Raw genomic sequence first — 26658 nt, 5'->3', positions numbered from 1 at the left:
CCAATGGGAAAAGAAAGGAAGGAAACAAAAGCTGGAGGTGAAAAGTCAATCACACTTAAAAAGCATAAAGACTTGAAAGAAGTAATTTTGCCACTTTACTGGGCATTGACTGAAGTCTAGTCCAGAAAAATTTCTGTTTTATTAATTAATTGTGTGGTTTTACAGTGGATGGTAGATAATGGGACCATTATTCCATGGAATAAAATAACACGACCACAAAGAGCAAAACCGCAGACAAACACTGACCCTTCTCAGAGCACCTCAAGGAAAGGGAGTCCCTTGGTGTGGCCACACATTTTGAATTCCATCTTAATTCAGTGGATCTGTAAAGTTCATTTTGGCATGGCATCCAGACTTGATCAGTACCTCAGAGATGATCTTTTTATATTTTATTTATTTCTTTTTTAAAAAGATTTTTATTTATTTATCAATGAGAGACACAGAAAGAGAGGCAGAGACATAGGCAGAGGGAGAAGCAGGCTCCCCGCAGGGAGCCCCATGTGGGACTCAATACCAGAAGCCTAGGATCACACCTTGAGCCAAAGGCAGATGCTCAACCACTGAGCCACCCAGGTGCCCCTATTTATTTCTATTCTTACTTGTAGAATTTTTAAAGTAAACTCTGTGCCCAACGTGGGGTTCAGACTCATGACCCCAAGATCAAGAGTCACATGTTCTACTGATTGAGCCAGTCAGGTGTCCTTTTACTTTTTAATTTCTTTCTTTTTTTAAATTTAGAGATGACTTCTTTTTAACCAAGCCATGAGAGACTCCTCTCAATATTACTTACCATGTCAGGTTTTTTGGTTTCTGGTTTTTGGTTTTTCAATTTGCTATGAGCAGCAGAGGTAAAGGGCCAGCCTGAGAGTCTGTTAGCTGATGCACACGTAGTCTTTTTGGTGAATCTAAATGGAGAGTCAAATTAAAATTAGAAATGTGTTTGATGAACATAATATTAGATCACAAGAAATTAAAGGAGGATTTTAATATCCTTAATGCATCCATCTCTGCTGTGAGCATAGACTTGTCAAACGAACCTGCTATTTAGGTTCATAAGTCATGGCATCATTACCCCCGGACAGTATAATTACCCATATCTCTCTGATTTGTCCATATTGTGTCCTAAACTCCCCCTCCTACCCAATTAACATTTTCTTTTTTGAGGTTTGCTAAAATTATTTATTAGGGTTTAGTTAAGTGCCATCGAATTTCCAAGAATGCATTGGTCCTGAGCAATATATTTTGTCACGATGAGCAGTTCTGTAGCGCTACTCTTCCTCAGTTACAGCTATCATGGTTGAGTGGCCCTCAGTGCTAGAACCTTGGAATGCCAGAAGGCTTAGTTCTAGAACTTCTGAGTTTATACTCCAATTGAGAAAACAGACCATGTAACAGGCAGCTGTTGGTCAGTAGCATGGGACATGCACTGAGAAGGGAAGTAGTGGGTAATGGTTCATAGGAGGGACAGTTGACCTTAGTGCTGAAGTCAAGGAATACTCCCTTCAAGAAGTAGTGTTTAAGCTGAGTCCAAGGCTCAGGAAATGGGAGAAAGGGGGAATTCTAGTCCAAGTCAGTGACAGATGACAGCGGAGAATCCCCAAAGGAAAACAGAATGCAACAAATTTGATGGATCAGATAAATTAATATGGCTCCAGAACTAAGTAGAGGGAATGAAGGAGAGTAAAATGGCAGAAGATTGTGTTGGAGATGTAAGCTGGGGCCAAATCAAGAAGGAGTTTGTTAATGTTGCTAAGGAGTGTGTTGTATATGTTAATATGATGATGAACCAATTAATGGCTTTTCAGCAGAAAAGTGACTCAATATAATTTGCATTTTAGAAGGTCCATTCTGGCTACAGAATATACTGCGGATTGAACGGGGGCAATGCTTGAGGGAAGAACACCTTAATTTTTCTTGTTTTGTTTGTTTTTCTATATAATTTTATATGATAGCTAATAATGACAGCTAGTATTTACTCTTAGTATATGCCAAGCATTTTACACAAATTTCATTTAGTCTTTATAATAATGCTCTAATGTAGGCTATATTAATATCATATTAATATATTGATTGCAGAGGTAAGAAAAATTTCTGTTAGGAAGTTTAAATAACTTGCTCAGGTCCACAACCAGTAAGTGTTACAGTCAAGATATGAACTCCATCCACTGTATCACTGCCTCCATGAAAGAGGAGAAGACAATGTGAATTAAGCAGAGGCAGAAGGAAAAGCAGAGACCACACATTTGATAGGCACTAAAAAGGGCAGGTCTTAGTGATTGTTTGAAGACAGAGATTGTAGGGTGGAGTAAGGGAAATAGTATGGAGTCTTAAGGTTGGCTAGGAGTCACTACAAATTTTGCTCTCAATTTCAGTTGCACACTCTATATCATTGGACAGCTTTTCCACTTGCTTTCTTTTTTTTTTTTTTTTTTCCACTTGCTTTCTGGACCCATCTCTTCACAGCAAACCTCTCCAGCATTCGCCATTCTTCTTCAGACACTGTGTTATTCCATCTCTCCTCATCAGTCAGTAGTTGATTACATTTTCTACTTGTTTTGGTGTCTTTGGTTAAGACTGGTGAAGGCATTCTCATTTTTTTCCAAGTCCAAATAAATTAACCGGTTCTTTACCAAAATATTTAGGACGTAATGTAAAGAACTGGAAATCAATGAAAACAAGATCTCTTTCTTTCCTACTCATAACATCAAACAATGGCACCTATTTCCAGCCCTGGTTCTCAGGCTTTTGTTAGAGAAGTTTTGGGTTTTTGTTTCAAATGCCTGAGCTGACAAGACTTCCAGCTTCAGGAGGGTACAGATAAGGAGAAAAAAAGTTCATCCACAGTAGAGCCTTGTAGATATGACTCAGTCAGTCGTTTCTCCAGAAATGGCAGGAGGCTCTCTGACCCTCTTCTTTATATTTTGGATGTTGGTAGTGATGCCATCCACTATCAACTTTTATTTTCTCATTCAGGGCCAGAAAGGCTAGATTTTGCTGTTTTCAAATAGAATTACCCTAGAGAAGCAAACATAATCATTCCAGAGAAAGATTCAGTTGCTTTCATTTCCTTCCAAAGAAAGAATTTAACATAAATCATTTCTTGAGATAAAATGGACAAGGCCTTGGGGTACCACACTTTTAGTAACATTGGTTTGTTAAGCCAATTGCTTCCCGGAGGCAGGAAGAATTATCATAGGAAAATGTCTAAGAAGGTCTCCTAAAATACTATACCTCTGAATTCTTGCTCTACCTTGGAACAGGTGGAAATCCTTATCTTTGGGGCATGGTATATACATTACTTACTTTGCAACACCTATCATAACAAATTACCACAGGCTGGGTGGCTTAAGCTGCAGAAATTTATGGTCTCACAGTTCTGGAGACTGGAAGACCAAGGTCAATGGATCAGCAGGTCTGGTTTCTTCTGGACTCCTCTCCTTGGCCAGCAGGTGGCGATCTTCTCCCGGTGTCCTCACCTGGCATTCTCTGTACATGCCCATCCCTGGTATCTCCTCTTTTTATAGACGCCAGTCGGATTGAATTAGGGTATTCTATTAACACCCCATTTTAACTTAATTACCTCTTTCAAGGCCCAAGATCCATACAGAGTCATCTTTTGGGATCCTAGGGGCCCGGGCTTCGACAAAGGAATTTTGGAGGAGACACAATTCTGTCCATAAAAGCACATCCTTGTATTTACTTTTACTGTTATCCAAAAATAACAACAACAAAAGAAAAAGAGTTCTGGCCCAGAAAAATATAGAACTATTATAATAATGACACCCAGTTTTTATAGCGTTTCCCTGCTTAGACCAGATAGTTTTCAGTGTTTACAAAAAGGCAGAGGTGAATATTTTCTGCTGGGTTAGTCCTATTTTGGTTTCCTTAAAATAAGCAAGGGTTCAGAGGTTTCAAGAGTTCAGGTAATATAAAAATCTTTCAACAGTTTCACTCTCCTTTCTCTATTTTAAGAGATAATAAACATACTGATTGTTATCCAGATTGGTTCCATCCCTCTCCTTTTGAGATTTTTTTTTAATGTGCAAGCAAATCGACTTTTCATAAGAGTGACAGAGGATTTTGCTTATAACCAGGCATCACCATCAATGGTGGGAAATACCCTGGCCCTTTCAAAGCTTCCGAGGTAACTTCCTAGAGGAACTCTGCAGGCAGTTGAGGTACCAAACAAAAACCTGAATTTGTGAGAAAAAAGCACATAAATCTTGCTTATAAATTACAGTTGTTAATTAATTTTTTCTAAGATACACAGTCATTGACTAGCACAATTATTAGGAGCCTTTGGAACTTCAAAGGATAATTTCTCAAGGTTCACTCTCAATCTATAGCCACCTCCCAAAATCTCTCTAGGTCTTCTGATATTCATATTTTCTCCCTATTTGAGTTGGAAGGTGGATTTCAGGTCCTATCCAAACCTATTGTTACTATTCTCAGGACTCACCTTCTTCTATTTCCTCTGGATTTTGCATTTTCAACTGCCCCATTTTAGGCACTATCACACAGCTCCCTCTATCCTGATTTCCTCCTCCTAAACTGCAAGCATGCTCATGCCTCCTCACAATTACATAATATGAAGATAAATCAACTTATATGTCTGGTTAAAGTCTAAATTTCTCACGTACAAAATTTGTCATTTGTCCTGTCTCCCCACTGCCTAGCACGATTCCTAGCTTACCCTTTCTCTTTGGTAAACAATTGATGAATAAATGAATAAATCAGTGAACATCTATGCAGGGCAAACCCAGGCAAACGTTTGCAGAGTTAGTTGAAGATATTTTAATGATTCCAAGTAATTGGATGCCATTTAGAAAAATAACATTAAATGTTTTATTTCATGAAAGACAAAGTTCATTAAAATCAGAAAATTTTAATTATTTAGATAATTCGAATTCTGAAAAGAGCCAGTACTGATAACTTGGGTCAAGATTATTTTTCCCTTCATTTTACTTGGTCAGAATCAAGGACTTAAATTACTTGCAAAAAATGACCTAACTTACTGTTTGCTTTTGGCTATATGCTACATGGTACAAACTGAGAAAATAAAGCCTAAACATTTTAGTGCAATATATCTGTATTTCTGATCACTTAGATTTTTGTCACGGTTTAGAAACAGGCCATGAGAGACTCTCCCAGAATTTTCAGGATTATTTTTAACGATAACCCTAGGGTGGATAACTATCTACTGAGTCAATCCTTCGATCAATAAGTGTTTGCTGAGCTCTTGCTAAATGCACAGTTACTGTGTTAAGCATTACAAAGAACATGGTAACTTGTATGAATGTACCTTCCATAACTGTCACCATCTACATGGATTAACAAAAACAACAGATGTGGAATAAATAGGAAACGGTAGAAAAGATATAGTTATGGTCTTTAGGAATTGCTACAACCTTAAAAAATAAAGCAAGAGACTGTTGTCATTTTCTGCTTGTATCAGGACTAGGTTAGGTGTCTGTACTATGCTTGAATTTAGTTGTTACCAACTTATTTAATTCAACTTACCGGAACTTAATAGTACAAGTCTCCATAAAGCAGGAAAAATTCACTAAGACTCTGTCCTCACCTGAGCTCAATGGAGGGTCTTGAGCTGTGGCCTGAACTTGTGTCTGCCTGAAGGTGTCTCCTCCATCAGTCTGGTCCCAGAAGACATCTTTCAGTTTACTACACAGTTTAAAAGCAGGAGGCAGTGGACTGTGAAAAGGCTAACATTTCTGCAGGAGAGAAATCTGCCTGACAGATAAACATCCCTCTAGCCTTTCCTAAGCCCTCTTTGTAAAGAAAGCTTGATGGAAAGGGAAATCTGTAAGACGTCAAGGAGAAACAGTAGAGCGTTAGAATCAATAGGAGGCATCCTTATTCCCATCTCAGGAAATCCAGAGATCTGTGTGTTCTTATTTCAGAAGGCTGGCATCCAAGAATGTCACATGGTGACTTGTAATTACCAGAGCCCCGAAGGACACCATAGGGCAGTGCAAAAAGCATGAGACTGGGAATCAAGTGACGTGGGTTATATTCTCAGCCCTGTCAAGGACTAGCTATGTGACCTTGGGCAAGACACTTCAGCCTTGGCTGTGTGATGCAGATTGTTTTACCCACCTGACTAAACTTTTGTAAGAATAGAATGAGATCAAGTATGTAAAAGCACTCCACACAGTGCTTGGCACAAGCACATAGTTAAGAATTGAAACTACAGTTAAAGCTAAAGACCTCTTCTGTGCATGAGCATGCTGCCTGGGTGGGTGGTTGCAGGAAGACTAGGAAGTTCTTCCCAGCAGCCCCCCCTCTCATTACTATGGTACACTCCCTGGTATGTTCCCAGGGCATAGAAGTTCTCTGCTGATTGCTTAAATATATTAAGAAGGGACCTACTGTTTCACCCCTCATGGAGAAGATTAAGAATAAGAAACAGTGTGGCCATATAGCACAAGGCAAAAGGTAAAACTCCAACTGCAGGTTCTGGGCTAGAATCTAGAATCCCTGTTCAGCTACTGCTTAGCTGTATGAATTTACAACTGAGTTTTTTTTAACCTCAGTTTCCCTATCTGTAAAATGAAAAAGGATAGAAATGTGGGGTAGAACAGGAAAACTGGACTAAATTGCAAAAGGAGAAGGAAAGGTAACTGCGTACTGAGCCTGCCTGGCTCAGTGGATGTTCTCCCTGCCCATGAGACATACAGCCTTGATTGACCTCGACATTCAATTGACCTTAAATGTCCCAGGATGCACAAACTCATTAGTAGCTTGTGATAATTGTCCTGGAATCTCTCCGCTCTTCCTTTCCCTCTCTTTTTCTAAGTCTGTTCTTCCTTCTATATATATGAGGTGCCCAGGGTGCCTTATAGAAGCCCAGGAGCTCACCCCTGCATCCCTCACTTATCCTAATACAAGACAGGGATCCCCCAGAGTACCCATCATTGGAAGCACAGCCTCCCCTCCTACCCATCTCCAGTTTCTCTTCCCTCTTTCCTAGTGTGAAGTGCCGCTATCTCAGGTGGCCAGCAGGGTGGAAACACCAAAGTAACAATCCTTCATCAGCATCTGACAAATGGTTGCCACGATAGAAGGTTCTTACATGTTAGGAAAATAAACATTAATCAAAATGAAGGAATTTTTTCACAGAAAAAATTCTTTGGAAGATTTCGATGACGGAGTCTTTCTTTCCCAACATCGCTTTCACTACCTTGTCCGTTTATTTCTAAGTCCTTTTAGGAATGGGGCAAGTCATCATTCATTCAATCGATGCATTTGATTAATCCTATGAATGACAATTGAAAGTCAAGGCAAATCTCTTCTTAAAATGACAACACAGTAGACATCTGTCAGTTTTGCCTGCCAGAAATTTAAATTTATCTAGTGACGACTTTAGGTTGTCCTTTGGGGAACTTCTTCTCCAGTGCATTCAGTCCTGTTAAGACTGTCAAACTGAGGGCCCTGCATTCCTGGGATAGATGGTGGGTGGTGCTCAAACAGAGCATCTCTTCTCAAAAATATAGCTCAAATGGCACCAGGTTATTCATTCATCATGAATGTTTAAATGCATATCTGTTCTTGCTGCCTGCCTTTGCAGAGATACCATGTTACTATCTTTTCTATGATTAGGTTGTTCAACAGTTCTTCTGATTCTATGGGCTACCTCTTGCCTTCTCATACATTTATTTTTCCTTCTAAGAGAGAGTGCCTACAGCCAAGTAATCCATGCTAAGTCTAAGGAAAGTACAGCATATACTGAAAGCATGATATTAGAGGAAGAGACAGACTATGGCAATGGTCCTGCCGTAAATTAATTAGAACCTTTATCAAAGGAGTGATTAGATTGTCTTCCAAAATTTGTACTAGATCAGTTGTTTAAATGTGGGATCCATTTCCTTCATGGACTGGTTTCTTCAGCATATACTATACCTGCACTATAGACTTCATGACACTATAGAATCTGATTATCTTGCATAATTTGAATTTGGGAAATTTGTTGAGTTCCAAATTAAAAAGTTAATTTGACAAAGAACACTTGGATACAAGGTACTTTATATATCATTGCATTTCTATCATTACAATAATTCTATAGGATAATTTTACCTTCATTTTATGTTATAAAGAACTTGAAACTCAAATGGGCAAGAATTATTGAGCTTATAAATAAAGGATTTGGATAAGAATCTAGTTTTCCTAGATTGTAAAGCCTGTACTCCTCTATACCACAGAAGCTACTTCCCAGGCATCAGTAACCTTCCTCCCCGCCCCCCTAATCCTAGCGCAATAGAGGAGTATCTGGTTATCAGAAGGAATAAGAATAACCTTCATGGTTTTCCCATAATTATTCTTGCCATCCAAGGTGATTTCTGGGCTGTAGCAAAGGCTAGGAGAGACATAAAACATAAAGGTAGAGAGCAGGATTGGTATTGAAGGCAGTAAAAGAGAGTGTTAAGGGGGAAGGAGTTATAAAAACTAGAGTTTCTTAAGATTCCTGAGGGACAGTCTACCTTCTTTCTGTCTCTCATGTTGGCCTATAGGGGCAGGAAGAAAGGGAAGAAAGGAGTCTAACCTCTTGTTATATGTTAGATTGTATCCCCCCCCACCCCATACACACACACACCTCCTGCAAAAAAAAAAAAAAAAAAAAAAAAAGGTATGTTGAAATACCCATTCCCCCTATGTGTGACTGAGATCCTGCAGATGAAGACAAGTTCAGGTAAGGTCATTAGGGTATGGCCTAATCAAAGCCTAGCATTCTTATGGGAGGAGGGGAACATCACTGAAAAAAGACATAGGATGGAGATAGTCATGTGAAGACAGAGATGGTAGTGATGCTGCCACAAGCCAAGGGACACCTGGGGCCACCAGGAAGTGGAAGAGGCAAAGAAGATCATCCCTGAGAGGCTTGAGAGTGGGCATTGTCTTGCCAACATGTTGATTTTGACATCTATATACCATAATTTTGAGAGAATAAAAAGTTCTTGTTCCTGTTGTTGGTTTCAGCCCACGGTCTGTGCTCCATTGTTATAGCAACCCTAGGAAACTGCTAATACGCTTCTCATCAGCATCCCATTCTTACCCGCTTTTCATTTTGGACTCTTCTCTGCACCTGATGAAGAGTTAAGGGAGAGTCTGAGACATAAGCAGCCCAAGGCCAAAGGAAAAGAAAGAAAAGAGATTTGGCCACCACCAAAAGGAAAGATTATTTTAGCCACAGAAGGAATATTTGGAATCCACTTACCCAGTCCAATGTGCACAAATCAAGGCCAAGGGGATTTTTTTTAAGGTTTTTTATTTATTTATTCATGAAAGACACAGAGAGAGAGGCAGAAACACAGGCAGAGGGAGAAGTAGGCTCCTCACAGGGAGCCTGATGTGGGACTCGATCCCAGATCTTGGGTTATTTATTTATTTATTTATTTAATGATAGTCACACAGAGAGAGAGAGGCAGAGACACAGGCAGAGGGAGAAGCAGGCTCCATGCACCGGGAGCCCGACCGTTCCACCACCCAGGGATCCCCCAGATCCTAGGATCACACCCTGAGTGGAAGGCAGACGCTTAACGGCTGAGCCACCCAGGTGTTCCATGGGATTTTTTTTTTTAACTTGCTCTTGGGGTCTCTATGCCAAGTCATGATACGTCATATATAAGTAAATTAATATTGCCCAAAAATTTTAGCAGATTTAGAACATGGCAAAACCTAACTTATGTTTGTAGATGGCTTCTAAGATACTTAGGAGGGATTTCCCACCCCTCTCCCAGAAGCGAACAATACTATATCTGAGTATATATTCTCTACTTTTGCTTTAATATTAAGTGGACTTTGCTTTAACATTAAAAAATTAATATCCAAACCTGCAGATTAGAAGAAAATGGAAAAGGAAATCATTTAACTTATAAAGTTAATAGAAGTAAAGGCCGGTAAGATGAGGTTTTTAATCTTGAAAAAAGTATTTTTTTCATAGATGTTTATTGTTAAGCTGCAACATACATTTTTTAATACAACAAAAAATCAAGTGAAAAATAATAAACTGAACAATAAATAAACCCTCAAAACAAAATATATTCCATTGGAAATATGTTAAGATAAATACAGGGTTTCATTACCATCTTACTGCTATTTTCTTATGTGTTACTGGCCTATATACCCCGTATTTTCTGTAATCATGCAGGTGTGAATGGGAGCTACTTTAGTAATAAGGAGAACATTGTAGAACAGATTATAGTTTTCAAGAGAAATTCTATTCCTTTGGGGTTTTGTTTTTGAACAAATGTATCCAATATCAGATACATTATAATTCTGACCAAGGAGAGGTCATTAAGGCATAGATACATTTATTCCAGATTCTTTAGGTGAAAAAAAAAAACAAGATATATTTCAAATTACATAAAATGTATATCCTATAAAAATGCATTGAGAGATGGTCCAGTGAAGAACCTAAGGGCTCAGGTTCCCAAGCCAAGCTGTTGAGTTTGGATATTAGTTCTATAATGTAGTAGCTGTGTGAACTCTCTGTGCCTGCTTCCTCATCCATAAAATAAACATTATACAATCCACTTGGTTTGCTCAACTGGAAAATATGTGGTTGTAAGGATTAAATGATTTAATATTTATCAATATGTAAACCATGACATTTTATAGTGCTATATAGAAGGTGCTTGGTAAGTATTAGCTTTTGATAATGATGTCTTCTCTGAGTAGGGTTGCTGGTCCATGCCTTGTTTCTTGTGATGATGGGTTCTTGTTCTTGTCCTCGTGTAGTTTAAGACTGAAGAAATAGTATTCTAAGTAAGACACAAGGTTTTAGATTATAGATGCTAGAAAGGATACGTCTGACTGAGGAGAACCTAAGATACTTCCTGGAGTCGGTGGCATTTGAATTCATCTCGCAGCAAACTGAGATTTATCCAAGTTGAGGATCCATGGAGGGATTAGCATAACCAAAGCATAGAACAGTGTAAAGATTCTGGGTTGGCTGGGTGCAGGATATATAGGATCATTGACTGGATATGCAATAGCTAGAAAGGTCTGATGGCAGACATGACTTGCTAAGGAGCCTGAACAGTATTTGAGGGAGCAACGGGGATTCATAGATGATGCCTGAACAAAGAGTGACAAGATTATAGCTTCAATTGTGAAAAAAAAAAAAAAGAAATGAAAAAATCAGTATATCTAAGTAGACTAGACTGGAGGCATGGTAGGTTACGGAAGGAGAGACCAATTTAGAAGCTATTTTCAACAATCAAATAAGAGACAAAATCAGTGAAAACTGAAATATAGTTGAACTTGTCACTGGAAGGAGTCATGATCTGCAGGTATCAGAGGTAAGAATGACCTAAGACTGGTACATGATAATCAGGAAGGGGCTAATTCTAAGCAGGAGCAGGAGAATATGTAAAATGAAGAAAACGATTGATACTAGAAAGTAAATTTGAAAGAGAAGCAATTATCCAGAGAATGCATGCTAAGAAAAGATTTTTCATATAGGGGAGGGTGGGCAAAGTATGACTTACTGGCCAAATCCTGCCTGCTGCCTGTTTCTGTAAAATTATATTGCAATAGTTACTCTCATCAGTTTATATTTTGTCTAATGGCTGCTCTTGTGCTGCAAGGGCAGACTTGAGTAGCTTAATCCTAGGCCCACAAAAAAGCTAAAATACTCACTTTCTGGACCTTTACAGAAAACATATTCCTGACCCCTGATCAGGAATATGATATTAAGGTAAATTTCAGAAATTGAATTAGTTCATGGAGTCAAATTGCTATCCCTTTTTAGGCTATATTGGAAATCGCTTTTGAAATTTCAGAGACTTTAATTAGGAGCTTGGGAACTCGCATTTTTAAAAGAAATACTTGGAGGGAGGCTATGTCTGCTTCACACCATCATTTTGTACTTTGTTGATGAAAAGTGGACACATAAACCTATGTAATGACAGATTTTTTTGTTCCACTACACTAGAGAGAAAAATAAAAGGAATGCATTACCAGATTATTTTAATTCAGTCATGGAAGTTTTTAATCAAACCTGAACTCTAGTCTATGTAGGTAAATGCATATGGAGCATAAAGAAATTAATGGCATGGTGACTGCCCTTTAGGAATTTCTTAATCTCCATAAGCAAATGTCCATGTATGAAAAACATGAATATAGTATAAGGCAATATTGACTATGTCAAAGGTGAGGTAATGTGAGAGTTAATTTTCATTTCTTGACTTCTTTTTTTTGTTCCTTAGAATTAGAGACAAAGACAAGTGTCCACAGCAACTAGAGAATGTTTAGAAAATCAGGACATTTTATTATTTTATTTTATGTTTAAGATTTTATTTATCTATTTGAGATAGAGCAAGAACAAGAGAGCATAAGTAGGGGGAGCTGCAGAGGGAGAGGGAGAAGGAGACTCCCTGCTGAACATGGAGCCTGATGTGGGGCTCACTCCCAGGACCCTGAGATCATGACCTGATCTGAAAGCAGACACTTCACCAACTGAGCTACCCAGGTGCCCCTAAAAATAGGGCACTTTAAATACAAGTCCTGATGTGTGGTTTCTCTTGAAATATCAGAAGAGCTGGCAACACTAGGCTTACTGACAGACCAATTTAGGAGCCCCCTAGAGCTCAGTGGTGGCAGCCCCTTCATGTGGGAAATAGGCTCTTCTGTTCACAAATTCCTATCATTCCTTCTTGTGTCATGCTGTGCCAACTTTACTTATTTATACAGTAGCCTGATGACCCCTTACCTGTAGGATATGTACTCTAAGACTCACAGTGGATGCCTGAAACCATAAATAGTACCAAACCCTATATATGTATACTATTTTTTCCCTCTATATACATACCTAGGATAAAGTTTACTTTATAAATTAGGCACAGAAAGAGATTAGCAACAGTAATAAAACTGATCAATTGTAACAATAAACTCTAATAAAAGTTATGTGAAAGCGGTCTGTCAAAATCTTGTACCATATTCACCCTTCTTGTGATGCTGAGAGGTGATAAAATGCCTACGTGAAGAGATGGAGTTAGGGGAATGACATGGGCATTCCATCGTGATATAGCCTTAGGCTACTATCAACTTCCTGGTGATACACCCCGAGGATCACCTGCTTCTAGACTGTGGTTGATGGATATAAGTGAAAGCCCAGAAAGTGAAGTTGCGGATAAGGGGGAATTAACAATAAGCCATTGGACTTTCAAAGCACTTGACTTGCAACCCTCAATTTCGAAGCACTGTAGGCTTCTTATTGGTGACCAACAGGAGAGAAGAGAGACCCTGATGACGTGCCTGCTGTCAGTTCTTTGACTACTTCTGTGTCATCTTGCTTGCATTTTCATTTTATTGTTTCTTTATCTGGCCCTTGTTTTCCAACAGCAGGAAACTGACCAAAGAAAATTGGAGAACTCTCTTCCCCACACTCCATTTCTTTTCTCTTTCCCTCTCTCTCATCCTATTTTCTCTTATTCTGATCCTTTACCCAAATGCCTTGTGAAATGCCAATAAAAATAACTATAGTGACACATAGCTCAATAGATGTCCCAGGGGTTCAAAGAGCAGAGTCCTCTTTGGCTTCCTCCACTGGGTTCTATTTCTGCTGAGCCAATTGCATTTAATTCACTCATTCATTTGCTCTGACCCCATTATCAGTCTTTTTTTCCCCTTCCTTCCTCTGCTCCTAGGGCAGAAAAATCAATATATATTTTAACAATTTTAAAAGGGAATTTAAAAATAAGTCAAAGAAATGAGGGAACTAAGCCCCAAATGGGTAAGTGACCTTTCCATAGCTACCAAATTTAGGCATGAACAGTTTCTCCTCAGGAGAAAGCAGTCTGCAGGATGGGACTTGATGTGTCTGGAGCCAAGGCTGGTTGCAGAGAAGAGGAGAAGGGGTTCCAGAGGGCTGTGAGGAGGTGGGCTGGAGAAAAAATACTAGAGAAAGTGTCCAGAGCATCTGTCTTCCTTTGTATTTGATGAGCAAATCCCAAGGGAGCCAAGAGAGCCATTGTGGTTTAGAATTTTGGATAAGGAATCACAGAAAATTATTACAGGTATTTTCTGGGGACATAATGAAAATGAAAATGGGAATGAATATCGTAAGGAGCAAGGTGCAGTTATCCTTCTCCAGCTCCCTCATGTTCCTTTATCATTTAAGCATAAAATGGGTAAAAATCAGAAAAGCAAAGCTTAACTCACCAATGGAACATTGTCCCTGCAAGTCAAGTTGAAACATAAAGGGGACTTCCTAGGCTCATCACAACATATACGTGTATATACGCACCTGTGTCTAATATTCTCAGTGAGGCTACCCTGTTACATCACAGGGTTCTGAGTGATTTGCTGTGCCATCTGAGAGTGAAGGTTAAGTGAAGGACTGTTGCCTCTTTCTCTCAGGCACCCAAAATATAAATAACAGAGGGATGGAGGGAAAGTGGTTAAGACCATCCTTTCTCATCCCCAGTCCTGGGCATTTAGATGTTAGTCACACTCAGTATTATTCTTTTAGGATGCATCTTACCTGATAACTTTTCTTTAAGAATAGTGAACTGGGGCACCTGGCTGGATCAGTGGTTGAGCAACTGCCTTTGGCTCAGGTTGTGATCCTTGGGTCCTGGGGCCAAGTCCCACATCAGGCTCCCTACAGGGAGCCTGCTTCTTCTTCTGCCTATGTCTCTGCCTCTCTTTCTGTGTCTCTCATTAAAAAATAAATAAAATCTTTTTAAAAAAAAGAACAATGGACTATGTTCTTCACTAGCAAAAAGAAGTCTTTAGTCTGCCTTTGTTTTTATCAGTTGTTTATCCTTTGTAAAGGTAATAAATATGAGATATTTTATTTAAGGGCTGGCAAAAAAAATTGAGACACAAATACTGTACTTTTTTGAATGTGAATCTACCAGAGTCATGTACAGTGTAGATTTTTCATCACTTGGCTGTATTCAGTTGTGCTGATATAGAAACATTTGTCACATACAGCCCATGCCAACCTTAGCATGTAGGCAAATATGTAGCATTTTTAAGTTATAAAGTATATGGAACTGCATATAGTTTATGAGTATGTTTTAATAAGTGGTTCTAAGGAGAAAACCTATAAAACTATTGCTAGGCCATGAAACAACATTTTTTTCAAGAAGATGGACCTCTTCATGAATTTGCATTATGCAGTAATGCTGTCTTGTCTGAATCATTCCAAATGTAGAGCAGGAACTCCTGAGCTCTGTGTGTTTCTAGTATTGCTCTTAATGACTACAGTTTACCTTGGTTATTTCACTGTTACCAACATTTTTGCTTTGACTTTGCATTTCTACTACACCTTTGGTAGGGAAACTTTTTCCCCCTGCTCAAACATTTTTTTTTTTTTTTCATTTAGCTAATGCATTTCCTCAAGAACTTGTTCTAAACCAGTGCTATGAAACTGTGGCCCATCAGTGAGTAGCTGTAAACAGTTAGTTACTGGCCTGCTATGAAATTGAGTATAGAGTTTGTGAGTAAGCTCTTAAAATATTTATGGCATTTTGTCAAAGAAATTTTATGACTCTTGAATCTAGTAATAAAAAAATGGGCCTTGTATTTTGTATGTCATTTTTATTTCATTTTTCTAGAAATTCATTTTTACACTATTTTATGAAAGTATATATCTATGAAAAATTGGAAGTAAAACAAAATGAAACAAGCAAAAATCTGGCCCTGCACCAGGACAGTTTGGGAAGCACTGCTATAAAGGAACAGAAAATGCTTGCAGAATGCTTTTTACTTAGTACAGCCTTTGAGAAACAGGTACCTTGAGTGTCTGGAATTCTCCAATTAAGATGGTGAGAATTTTCCGATCTGAGCAGAAAGCCTTGGCATGCAAACCATGTCTTTTTTGAAGACTCAACTTCCAGAAAGAATGGACTACTCTATTTGTTTATAACCTGTATCTTTGGTACCTTGTGACCACCAACCCGTCAGTAGTAGTTAAGAATGACAAGGTTAATATTGATATATAAACAAAAAGATTCAAAAAAAAAAAAAAAAAAAGATTCATCCTATCACTGGTTTTCATAGTAAAAATATTAAAAACACAAAAACACTAAAAAAGCAAAGGATTAAGTATTCTAAATTATGGTGCATATAATGAATGCACATGCCTAATACTCAAAACTGCTTGTGATAAAAGAATTTTTTTTTTGTCATGGATACTTTAAATAATATTGTGCTAGGGAAAACATTTCAGATGCAAAGGAATAAATTTAGTATGACAAATTCTGGTAAAGAAAACATGTGTAGAGACACACATACATAAAAAATAGTCTCAGTAATTATCCTGCGGTGGTAGAGTTGTTATTTTTTAGTTTTTTTTCCCTTTATGCTTTCCCATGTTTTGTATCACATATGCTTTTGGGGAAAAATTGCTTAAATATATGAAAGAAATTGGGTGAGAAATATATGAAATACATGAAAGAAATTGGGTGGGTAGACCAGCTGGGAAAATTTGTAATAAAAAAATAGCAGGACCATTTAGAATGATCAAAAGTCAAGTAGTCCAAGACAAAGATGCGATGAAAGCAAAGTCTGTAGGAAGCTAAGTGGAGAAGAGGAGGGTAATTTGTGCAATGACACCAGAATTTTGAAAGCTGTTTAAAAAAAAATATGGTAACTGGGTTCCACTTCATAAATGAGTATTTTGTAGGGAGGGACAGGGATCAATATATTTTTTAAAGATTTATTTATTTTATTATTTTAGAGAGAGAGAGAGAGCATACATGTACACTGAGGTGGTGGAGAGAAGAGAGGGGGAGCAAGAATCCTCACTGAACTTGGGGCTTATTCCCAGGACCCCGAGATCATGACCTGAGCAGAAATCAAGAGTTGAATGCTCAGTCACCCAGGTTTCCCAGGCATCAAAATTCTTAATACTTCTCCAAGGGATCCCAATACCTGCTGGGCTTCAGAGCTAGAAGTGTAGATGTGAGTTCAACTTCTCTACCAAATCAGTCCATAGTGGCTGGCTGGCTCTCAGGAACAGAGGTTGCATTGTTCCAAAGCACAGGACTAAAAGGAGAAGGAAGGGATTTCCCGCTCACAAAAGCACTTTCTCCCCCAATCGCTGGTGGCATAAGGCTGTGGATGATTTGTGTGTAATTACAAGTCTTGGAAACCCAGTTAAAATAACCTAAGCATTCTGAATATTAAGAGCTAATTCTTTAATGAGATAAAGCTATGATCTGGAAGTTGAATGGAGTGATTGCTTTGGGGTACACAGAACTGTATCTAAGTCAATCCTCTTGAAAATGTTAATTAGCACCAAACAGAGAACAATGGAAGACGTTTGCATTCTTCCTTGGAGACCAAGATTGGGACAAGTCATTTTGCATGTGAGCAGAATGTGGAAATGGCAAAGAGATTTAAATAACAAATTTTAATAGGTTTCATCCCACTGGGAGAGACACTTTTGACTGTCTATGACCTATACCAATTATCAAGATCCTCCCCACCGGCTGACCATGATTTTAATAACTAATCAAACTCAGCCTGCAGGTTCTGTGAAATGCCAAATTTGTACAAGCACTTTTGCTAGTTACGAAGCTAGTACTTGCTACCTGACCTTTTTACGATTTCTCCAACTACTTATTCACCCTCCAGCCACCTGTTTAAATGCTCAGTGTTGATTTGATCCTTATTGATCCCAGGCTGCTACCTGTTTGGGCCGAGAAATGACCTTCTGTGGACGTCCAGGGGGGCCTACCCTCATGTGAGAAGAATTCCAAAAAGAAGCTTGGTTGGAATTTTAATGCAGATCTAAAAAGGTGGCTAGTGCAGGTTTCTGTCTTGGAATTAGGTACAGGAAGTCCCTGGCAGTGGTCTAGGCCTAAGAGAGTTGCATGTTGTGATTAACCAGTTGAGTTAGCCTGAGGCCATGAGAGCATCCAGACTGAAACAGGTGCCTCAGACGCTTAGATCTCCACACAGCATTTCCTCCGTCCTTAGATAGTACCTTCCATGTTTGTAGTTTGGGATAAAAACCTCATTAAAATCCAATTCACTCCTATTCCTTGATTCGGCATTAGCATCCTTGACTCACACCAGTGCTTCTAAAACTTTAATGTGCTCACCAGTCACCTGGGGATTTTGTGAAAATGCAGATTATGAATAGGTCAGTAGGTCTGGCATGAGGCCTGAGATCTGAATTTCTAACATGCTCCCAGGTTATGCCTCTGTTCTTGTGCCAGACCACACTACGAGCAGTAAGGCCCCCGCGGAGGCTCTCACACATTAGTGTGTGCATTACAGGCTTGCTCAAACTCCGACTGCTGGATCCTCTTCCCAAGTTTGTGAGTCAGCTGTCTGGGACAGGGCCAGGAAGTTGCATGTCTAGTAAGTGTCCAAATGATACTAACAGTTGGGGTCCACACTTTGACAACCATTGCCTTAGACGAGACTTCCCAACTGAATTCAGCTGTAAATTCTCAGAAGGACAGGTTGCCTCCCCTCCTCCTGACCAAGTGCTCCCCCCTCCTCCTCTTCTGGGAGTTTTTTCAGGGATGACAATGGAAAGATAATAATCTTCTTACTCTTCAGCTATCTGTAAAATGGAAAGGGCTTTAAAGCCTCCCAACCTTTTAGACACCGAAATGCTACAGCAATAGAGAAGAACGAGAAAACAAAACAAAGTACAATAAAATCAGGCAACCACTCTGATCAAAGCTTGGAAGAAAGAACTGATAGATGGCATGTCTCTAGCCACCATCATTTCTCAATCTGTACCATCAGAGCCTGCTCAGCAATCATCCTATACCGACTTGCACCCAATCGCAGACTCATGCTCCTCCTCCAGCTGGGAAGACAAAAATGCCACTCTTGCCTATTGTCATATAGCCAAAAGCGTCACGACTCAAGATCGTGTCCATAGCAGAGCTTCCGGAGGGGGGTTAAAGCACAGATTGTTGTCTGGGATGGGGCCAGAGCGCTTGTATTTCTACACGGTTCCCAGGGGCTACTAATGCTGTTCTTCCCAGACTAAGAGAACCATCATTTTAAGAGATCAAATTATTATTATTTTTAAAAAGATTTAATTTATTTATTCATGAGAGACACACAGAGAGAGGCAGAAACACAGGCAGAGGGAGATGCAGGCTCCATGTAGGGAGCCTGATGTGGGACTCGATCCCAAGACCTGGGATCATGGCCTGAGCCAAAGGCAGATGCTCCACTGCTGAGCCACCCAGGCGTCCCTTAAGGGATCAAATTAAAGGACACCCCTGTTTCACTTGCTTCAGTTTTTTTTCTACCAATTCATAAAAGACAGAAAAGGAAATGAAAATGTTACTTTTGCTGATGAAGTTGATGGTGGTGAATGTGACAGTAAGTCAGCTCTGCTGTCCGTGAGGCTGAGCCCCAGAACTTGATAGACGAGTGCGCCCTTCACAGGCAGCACTGAACCCCACACACCTCCCCTTACGAGCACCTGCCCCTAGGAGACTTCTGGGGTGAGGAAGCAGGGCAGAAGGCATGCCCCTACAGGCAGCTAGCTCCTGAAGGGAATGACGAGAAAAAGAGCTGAGGAAATCCATTTCCTTCTGTCAAGCCTATCAGGTGAATTACTCATCACTCCCAAAGAAAGCACATTTTGTGAAGGAATAGAAAGAGACCAGGAATGATGGACTAATGGATGTTCTTCTTCTGGAAAGTGGGTGATTTATTAGTAGGCCCCCCAAAAATAAAACTATGTCTCAAGCTTGTCACCCCACTCTCACCTCAGATACCAGGTTAACGTTCTCTTCCCCAACCTCGGGAGGTTTAATTAGTGACTAATTTGAGCTCAAATGCTATGCTTTTTTAGTTCAGTTGCTTAATCTCTCCAAGCCTCAGTTTTACATCTACACAATGGGGATAGTAAGATAAATCACCGGATCCGTTGTGAAATGGAAACAAGATTCCACTTTATATCTAGGAAGAACTATGAATTTTCTTTCTCTTCCTTCCTTCATCCTTTAGCCTTGTGTCTTAATGTAATGAAATATTTCATATTATACTTGACCTTGAAGAACTTGTCATTTTGGGGAATAGGGCACAAATATGATGTTAAATATGTATAGTTGTGGTAAAAAGAAATTAGTACAAAGGCTAAAGGAAATGATGTGAAATGTCTAACAGAAGGCTTAGTACTTAGGTAGTTTCTCAGTTCAAGATTTTTTTTTTTTCCAGGTCAGACTCCAAGATGGGGAAGGGAGCTAAATCCTGTAGCCCTTCAACTGGAGCATCGTGGCTTTGGCTGGCTCCAGGAAGGAAGGCAGGCTCTTAGTGGCAGGACAGGAGAAGGACATTGTAGGGATGTTGTAGGGTTGGAGAGCAACATGGGCAGAGGCTTAGCACAGAGCTTCAAATGGCCAGATTGGTGGCCAGGCTTGGTTGGGGTGGCCATTCATTCTGTTCACAACCAATTCCACTTCTGAGCCAATCACTAGATTTAGCAGTTCCCCAGCTCTAGTCTTTTATATTCATTGCTTTATTCAAGTTGCCAGCATTGAGAGCACAAGTAGCAGTAATTTCTCTGCCTTTCATGTGTGATGTTTCGATTGATTTGAAAGTCAGGACAACCCTCAAAGTCTGGAGAGCAAGTGGTCCATTGTCTGCTTGAGCAGAGTTATTTTTCTTTCTTTAAGTCATTGATTCTCAACCTTGGCTGCACATTAACATCACCTGGGGGCATTAAAAATAGTAGAAATCCCCTGGCTCCACCCCAAACCAATGAAATTCAAATCTCAGAGTGGAGCCTAGCTTCTGTATTTGTTTTAAAAGTTCCCCCAGATAATTGTAATTTGTAGCATGGGTTAGGAAAGTCTGCTTGAGGCCAAGGTAGCCTGTTCTCATGTGTAAAGGTGACATTTCTATCATTGATTTTTTTCTCAGGAATGATTATGAAACAATTAACAACAATTAACCAGACTCTGAGTATCCTATTGATGAGAACAACACCTGCATGAGATTATGAAATAAAATAGCAAATGAAAACATGATTTTTTTCAAATATAAACTGGGGTTTGATTTGCATGCAAAATAAATAGTCTTGCAAACAAAGTAACTATTTAAAAAGTTAAATATCATGTTAGTGAATTGCAAAAAAAAAAAAAGAAAAGAAAGATGGGATACATTAACAACTTGGTGAAAACATCAATGTGACTGTTTCAGTTTGGAGTCTGTCATTGAATGCAGATTTATCTTTTTTTAATGATCTAACGGAAATAATTATTTCTGTTGATAAGTTGCCAAGTTGTTTATATAAACATATTGGCAAAATATTTTATTTAGCAAGACTGGGAAATGAATCTCTATTGGTATACATACTCTGTTTTTTTCTCCTTTCTTCCTTCATTCTTTCCAAAAATATTTATTGAACCCTCTCCTTTGGGTACCCAGCACTGGACTAGGAAACAGGTTACCATGTTTGTGATTACCATGGATTAGGTTTTTGACCTCTTGATCTTTGCAATCTAATGAAAGAAAGACAGTAAATAAGGAAACAAATGGAAGATTGTATTAAGTGCAATGAAGAAAACAAACAAGATGTCCTGATTGGGGAAAACTGTGTGTGTGTGTGTGTGTGTGTGTGTGTGTGTGTGTGTGTATGCATGTTGGGGAATCTACTGAGATAGAATCTCCTCCCTTCTGAGCCAAGACTGCAGGGTGAGTAGTACCAGTTGTCAGACAAGGGGTTGCAAGGCACAGGCAGCAGAGGCAGGGGAAAGCAGAGTGTCCAGAGCTCTGAAAGGAATACATCCCACAACAGAGAGTTGTCACAGCCTGCATTCTTTACTATTTCTTTTATTTTTCAGACTGTATTCTTTACTTCTTTTATGGGCCTCTCTCCTCATTGTAATATCAATTGAAGTCAATATTTATTGCATAGTTCCCAAGCAGTAGGAGTTAAAATAGGCCCTAAAGATGCAAAGCAGAAAGAAAGAAACCTGTGGTAGGAGGAAGAATGTAAAAAAGGTATTACCTACCTGAAGAGAGGTATTACACACCTGAAGGTGTGTTGGTTCAGAAAACGGCAAAGAAAAGTTACTACTTAGGGATCTGAAGAATGAAACAGGACCTCATCCATGAGAAGGATTCTGGGAGATCAGAGTCATGATCCCAGGATGTTTGGTTGGCAACAGTTGAAGTTGGAGGGGAGAAACACATGCATGTAATAGAAAAAAAATGTATTTACACCTAGAAAGAGAATTTGAGAACCATCTCAGTTCAGTCCTCCATATTTGTAACCCAATATGGGTGCTTTGAAAATAGTTCAGAGTCAGAGCTGACTTTGCAGTGAGCTCTGAGAGTGCTGCATATGAGAGTGACCCAAGGAGCAACATCCAAGCCCTGAAGTCTAAGCTCCACCACTGACAATAAATCCAAATTTCTATGAGATAGGGCCAGAGAATGACAACTGGGAGTTAAAAACAAATTTAAGAAAGATTATAAATCACCATCCCTGCCCTCACAGGGCTTCAGTCTTCATAAAATGTCAATGCAAAATGATAAAATGGCAAGAACAAAATGTCTCCCTCAAGCTATTCTTTCTTTGACTCCTTCCATCCCTAATTGTGAGACATTCAGAAATTTCTAAGCATTTTCTCATGTCATTTTTTTTCTTTTTGCCTAAAACATCACCTTTTTTATTCCTGACTAGGAAAATTTGACTCCTCATTTAAGAATAAGTTCCAATATTATCTCTTAAGAGGAACATGTATTCATACTTCTAGGAAAAAAATCACTGTTCCTTGGCAAAAGAGTATGTGGAAAGTTCTGTTGAAGTATTTCTCATGTTGGTCATCATGTGAATACTTTACATACCAGATTGTAAACTTCTCAAAGGCTTAGTTATATTAGAATGCACAGCACCTGGCCTGGGGCCTATAACGATTGTCTTGAATACATGGAGGAGGGAAAGAGGGAAGAAGGAAGCAAGTGAATCAGAATGAGTATAGTTTGCACACTGGGGTGCCTTTGGCAGTCAGAACTGTGCAGGTACCAGAGACTTCAGGGCAAAGGGCATGAAAAGGGAAAATAGATATGCCAGAAAGAGTTTGATAATGTGCTTTCAACATTTTTAACTTATTTTTAGATCTTTTTAGCTTTAGAATGCTTTCTTCAAATAAATTCTTATTAAGTGATCCAACATATAATAGAATTTGATAGTTCTCAGAGTATGACCCTCAGACCAATAGTATCTTGGAACTTGTTAGAAATGCACATTTTCACAACCTGGCTTAGATCTCCTGAATCAGCAGATCTGGGGATGGGACTCGGCATTCTGCACTTAAAAGTTTTTCCAGGTATTGTTGATGTGTGGTCAGGTTTCAGAACAGTGGAATTACTTTGATTGAAATATTGTTGGTCAATAGCTGACAATCCCCAAGCCCTATTCAGTTCATACACCCATTTAGGTTTTGCAGGGACCCTTTCCATAGGGTTTCAAAGTTCTTACAGAATCTAAAATCTAATCAGCTGGCCTTGCAGGTTTGGGTCCTCTTCTGTGTTAAACACAATCCTCAGTTGGCCTGACTCCAGAGCTCTGATGGTTCTCTGCATGTGTACTTCAAAGAGGAGTTATTTCTATTGATCAGCTTTAGAGCCAGACTTTTGCCAATTCACACAAGTTCATATCTAATAATTACCAGAACTCTTGCCCGAAAAAAATCAGTGAAAGCAGTTGCCATTTTGATATGTGCAGTCAGTTCAACACTGTACACTTTCTACCAAACAATGGCTTCATAATATTGTAAACTCCATACCTGGCCATCCGCACTTCTGCAAGTGCCATAGACATAGCATATGCTGAACAGATCCCCAAGCTACCATTCCAGTGAATCACATATTAGCCAGTTGAAGTCCTTATTCCGAGATGCAATCTAATCTGAGGGTTTTTTCCTCCTCTACTTAAGAATTCATAGCTGTGTTAATATAGCATCCCTCCTCATTACATGGCTTCTGAGTAAGTTATATAGTAATGATGAATGATAAATCAGATGGCCAAGCCTATATTACTCATGACATTTTAATAGTATTAATCTGGGATAGCTTTTAATTGTCCATTCTACAGTCTTTAATGCTAAAGAGATATAGATGTTTCCATTATTCTAATTGTATTTCAAATAAATGTATGGGCTCACGTTTTCCCTCTAACCCTGTAAAAAAATAAGGCTAAATTAGAGATGTCTCTATGCATGAAAAATGAATTATTTTATAGCAAAACCTTGATTAATCACACTGGAAAATAGCAGAAACCTCAATTAACTGTACATTGTCTGCACTTGGCTTGTCAGAAAATGACATAAAGGATAGGAAAATAAAGTTTCATCATGAATTCAAAAAAATTTTTAAAAAAGGGTTCAAAGCAACCTCTTTTGTCTTTCATATCCTGTAATCTAGTTAAGTGAAAATTGATGTTTGGATAACCTTGTGGTCCAGTAAGATTTTCAGTTATAAAACAAAAAGTCGATTATTTTCAAAGGCTCCATTTGCAAGACAAGAAATGGACTAATGCATTTTCAAAGGAGTTTCACCAGGACTATTGAGACAAATTGGGTTAATTTCGAAGTTATCGAAAAGACCACTTTCCAAGTGTTCTACTTAATCAAACTTTTATTACAGTAACTGCATATATTGATCACATTTAGGAGAAAGATGGAATCACCCAGAAAAGTAAAACTTCCAGATAATTAATGCCCTCCGTACTAAGCACCAAAATATTTGTAAACTAGCCATTTTAGTCATGGTCAAGCTGTCTGTGACTTGATTAGACAGGAAAATGACTGTCTTAAATATTCCTGATGGCATTGGTATCATTCATAAGAGAAGAGTTAATACAAGGGTAACAGGACTATAAAACACTTTTATACGACAGAGAGTAAAACTCACTCTACTTCTTTGTTTCTATAGTTCCAGACTGTGATCTGTAAATCTTAAAAGACAAAACAAAACAAAAAACAAAAACAACCAAAACACCTTTTGAGTTTTATCTATAGCTTCTTCTTGCTATCTCTGAGTGCCACTACAGTCTGGAACAAGATTTTCTGCAAAGTTATTTGGATCCTAGGCTGAAAGTAGCTCTGTCTATCCTACTTCACAACTAGAAGGTTGTGGGGACAAGGCAGGCAATTTGGACCAGAAAAACAGAGCACAGGAGATTTATAAGTGTTTAGGCAGTAATAGGTCAGAGGCCAGGAAAATAAGTTGAGATCAAGAGTGCAAAATGAGATTTATAAAGGCTGTGCGATAGACAGTACCTGAGGAATTGCCAACAGGAGGGTCAGAATAAAACACAAAGTCAAAGTTCCAGGCAAATAGTTAGCAACTAAGAGATTTATGGAAATTGAATCAGATCGAAGAATTTCAAAAGGGGAACCAATATTTGGAATCAGATATAAGGAAGGGATACCAACAGAGAGGCAATTGATAGGTCTTAGCTTTAACATTATTTTAAAAATCCTACATCCACCTACTTCCCTCCATCTGCACTATCATCACCATGTTCTAAGTTATCGTATCTCTTCTGAGCTCTCCTATCCTTTACATTAACTCTACTGCTTTGAAGTCTTTTTAATTGGTCTTCCCCTTCAAGAGATTCTGTTGTTGGCCCACTCAGGTCCTCTTTACCAGGCAGGGCTGCTAATGGTAGGAAGTTGCATCCTTCCCTGAAAACTTGTCCTTAGCTTATAGGGAAGTAGCTGGGAGCTTATAGGGAAACCCTCCTCTCCAAAGGTATCCTGCAGCCAGCATCCAACTCATACTACATGCAAAAAGCCAGCTGCCTTGCCTGGAGGTGAGATAAATCGGTGGTGCTACTTACCTTAGCTCCAGAGTTCCCTGTGGGAAAAAGTTGAGTGATACTAGTGGGTAGCTAAACCAGGTCTTCATTGAGCTTCTAATCTGGCCATATTACAGTTCTCTCAGTTCCTTACTGGTTGTCTTGGGAGCTTACTCGCGTCCTACTTACTTGTATCCCTTCTTTTCAGGCCCTGCTTCTGGGAAACCTGATTTAAGGAAGATACACTGAGCACACCAGTAAATCTAATTATTTAACTTAGGATAATAATGTGATTTTCCAAAATTGTATTTTTAATCTCATTCAAGAGAGGGGAAAAATCCATATCATTAAAATGAGTGAAATTTGTATTAAAAAGGAAAAAAGAGACACAACTCAATTTCTGACTTTGTAGAGATTAAATATTGTTTCTTACAGGATGTATTTGGAAAATGTTTAAGAACTTTCTGAAAGTGAACAAATACAACTCAGAGAAAATGAAGGTACTTTAGAAACAAAAAGGATTTTTTTTTTTTTTTAAGAAGTAAAGCAGAGGAACTAACAGTTCTTGTTGGCTATTTTGACTTTTTATCGAGTTTATCACAATCATAAACTTTGTCACAATATTTGTTTTTTTGTCATTTTCTTAAACATTGAGGCTCATATGACTTAAGAGACTTGCTCAAGATCATATAACTAGAATGTCTTAAGTTGTCCTTTAAACCAAGTTATCTGATTCTGAGCCTTTTGTATAATTCCTCCAACTGTATATTTCAAAGAGTGTTCTAAAGAGCACTGACTGGGGAAAATGCTTAGGAAAAAAAAAGAAAGAAGAAGTTAATTTTAGTGATTTACATGAATTTGGAAAATACTACATATTATATCCCTGTGGGAGATAATTT

The 26658-nt window shown here is 38.8% G+C and overlaps 2 protein-coding genes across 52 annotated transcripts in view; one reads left to right on the top strand and one right to left on the bottom strand.

The window, feature by feature from the left end:
* The window catches only part of DPP10 (dipeptidyl peptidase like 10), a 1276525-nt gene that overhangs the window by 292971 nt on the left and 956896 nt on the right, over nt 1-26658 (top strand). The gene's annotated exons all lie outside the window — the stretch shown is intronic.
* The window catches only part of LOC111091159, a 96859-nt gene that overhangs the window by 50189 nt on the left and 20012 nt on the right, over nt 1-26658 (bottom strand). For 29 of the 50 annotated variants that reach the window (XR_005374142.1, XR_005374152.1, XR_005374141.1 and 26 more), the window contains one exon: nt 791-905. Coding sequence is in view for 18 of the 50 variants with exons in the window: in XM_038565011.1 (XP_038420939.1) it covers nt 791-905 (115 nt within the window). In the remaining 32 variants the exon portion in view is untranslated. Of the gene's footprint in view, nt 1-790; nt 906-1037; nt 4188-5581; nt 5940-21306; nt 21453-21965; nt 23732-25801; nt 25819-26658 lie in introns of those variants that run through there. The other 21 variants (XM_038565006.1, XM_038564999.1, XM_038564998.1 and 18 more) reach the window with 10 other exon arrangements.

This window comes from Canis lupus, chromosome 19 (assembly GCF_011100685.1).
Source record: "Canis lupus familiaris isolate Mischka breed German Shepherd chromosome 19, alternate assembly UU_Cfam_GSD_1.0, whole genome shotgun sequence".
Classification (NCBI taxonomy): Eukaryota; Metazoa; Chordata; class Mammalia; order Carnivora; family Canidae; genus Canis; species Canis lupus.
This window is presented reverse-complemented; position numbering and strand designations above follow the sequence as displayed.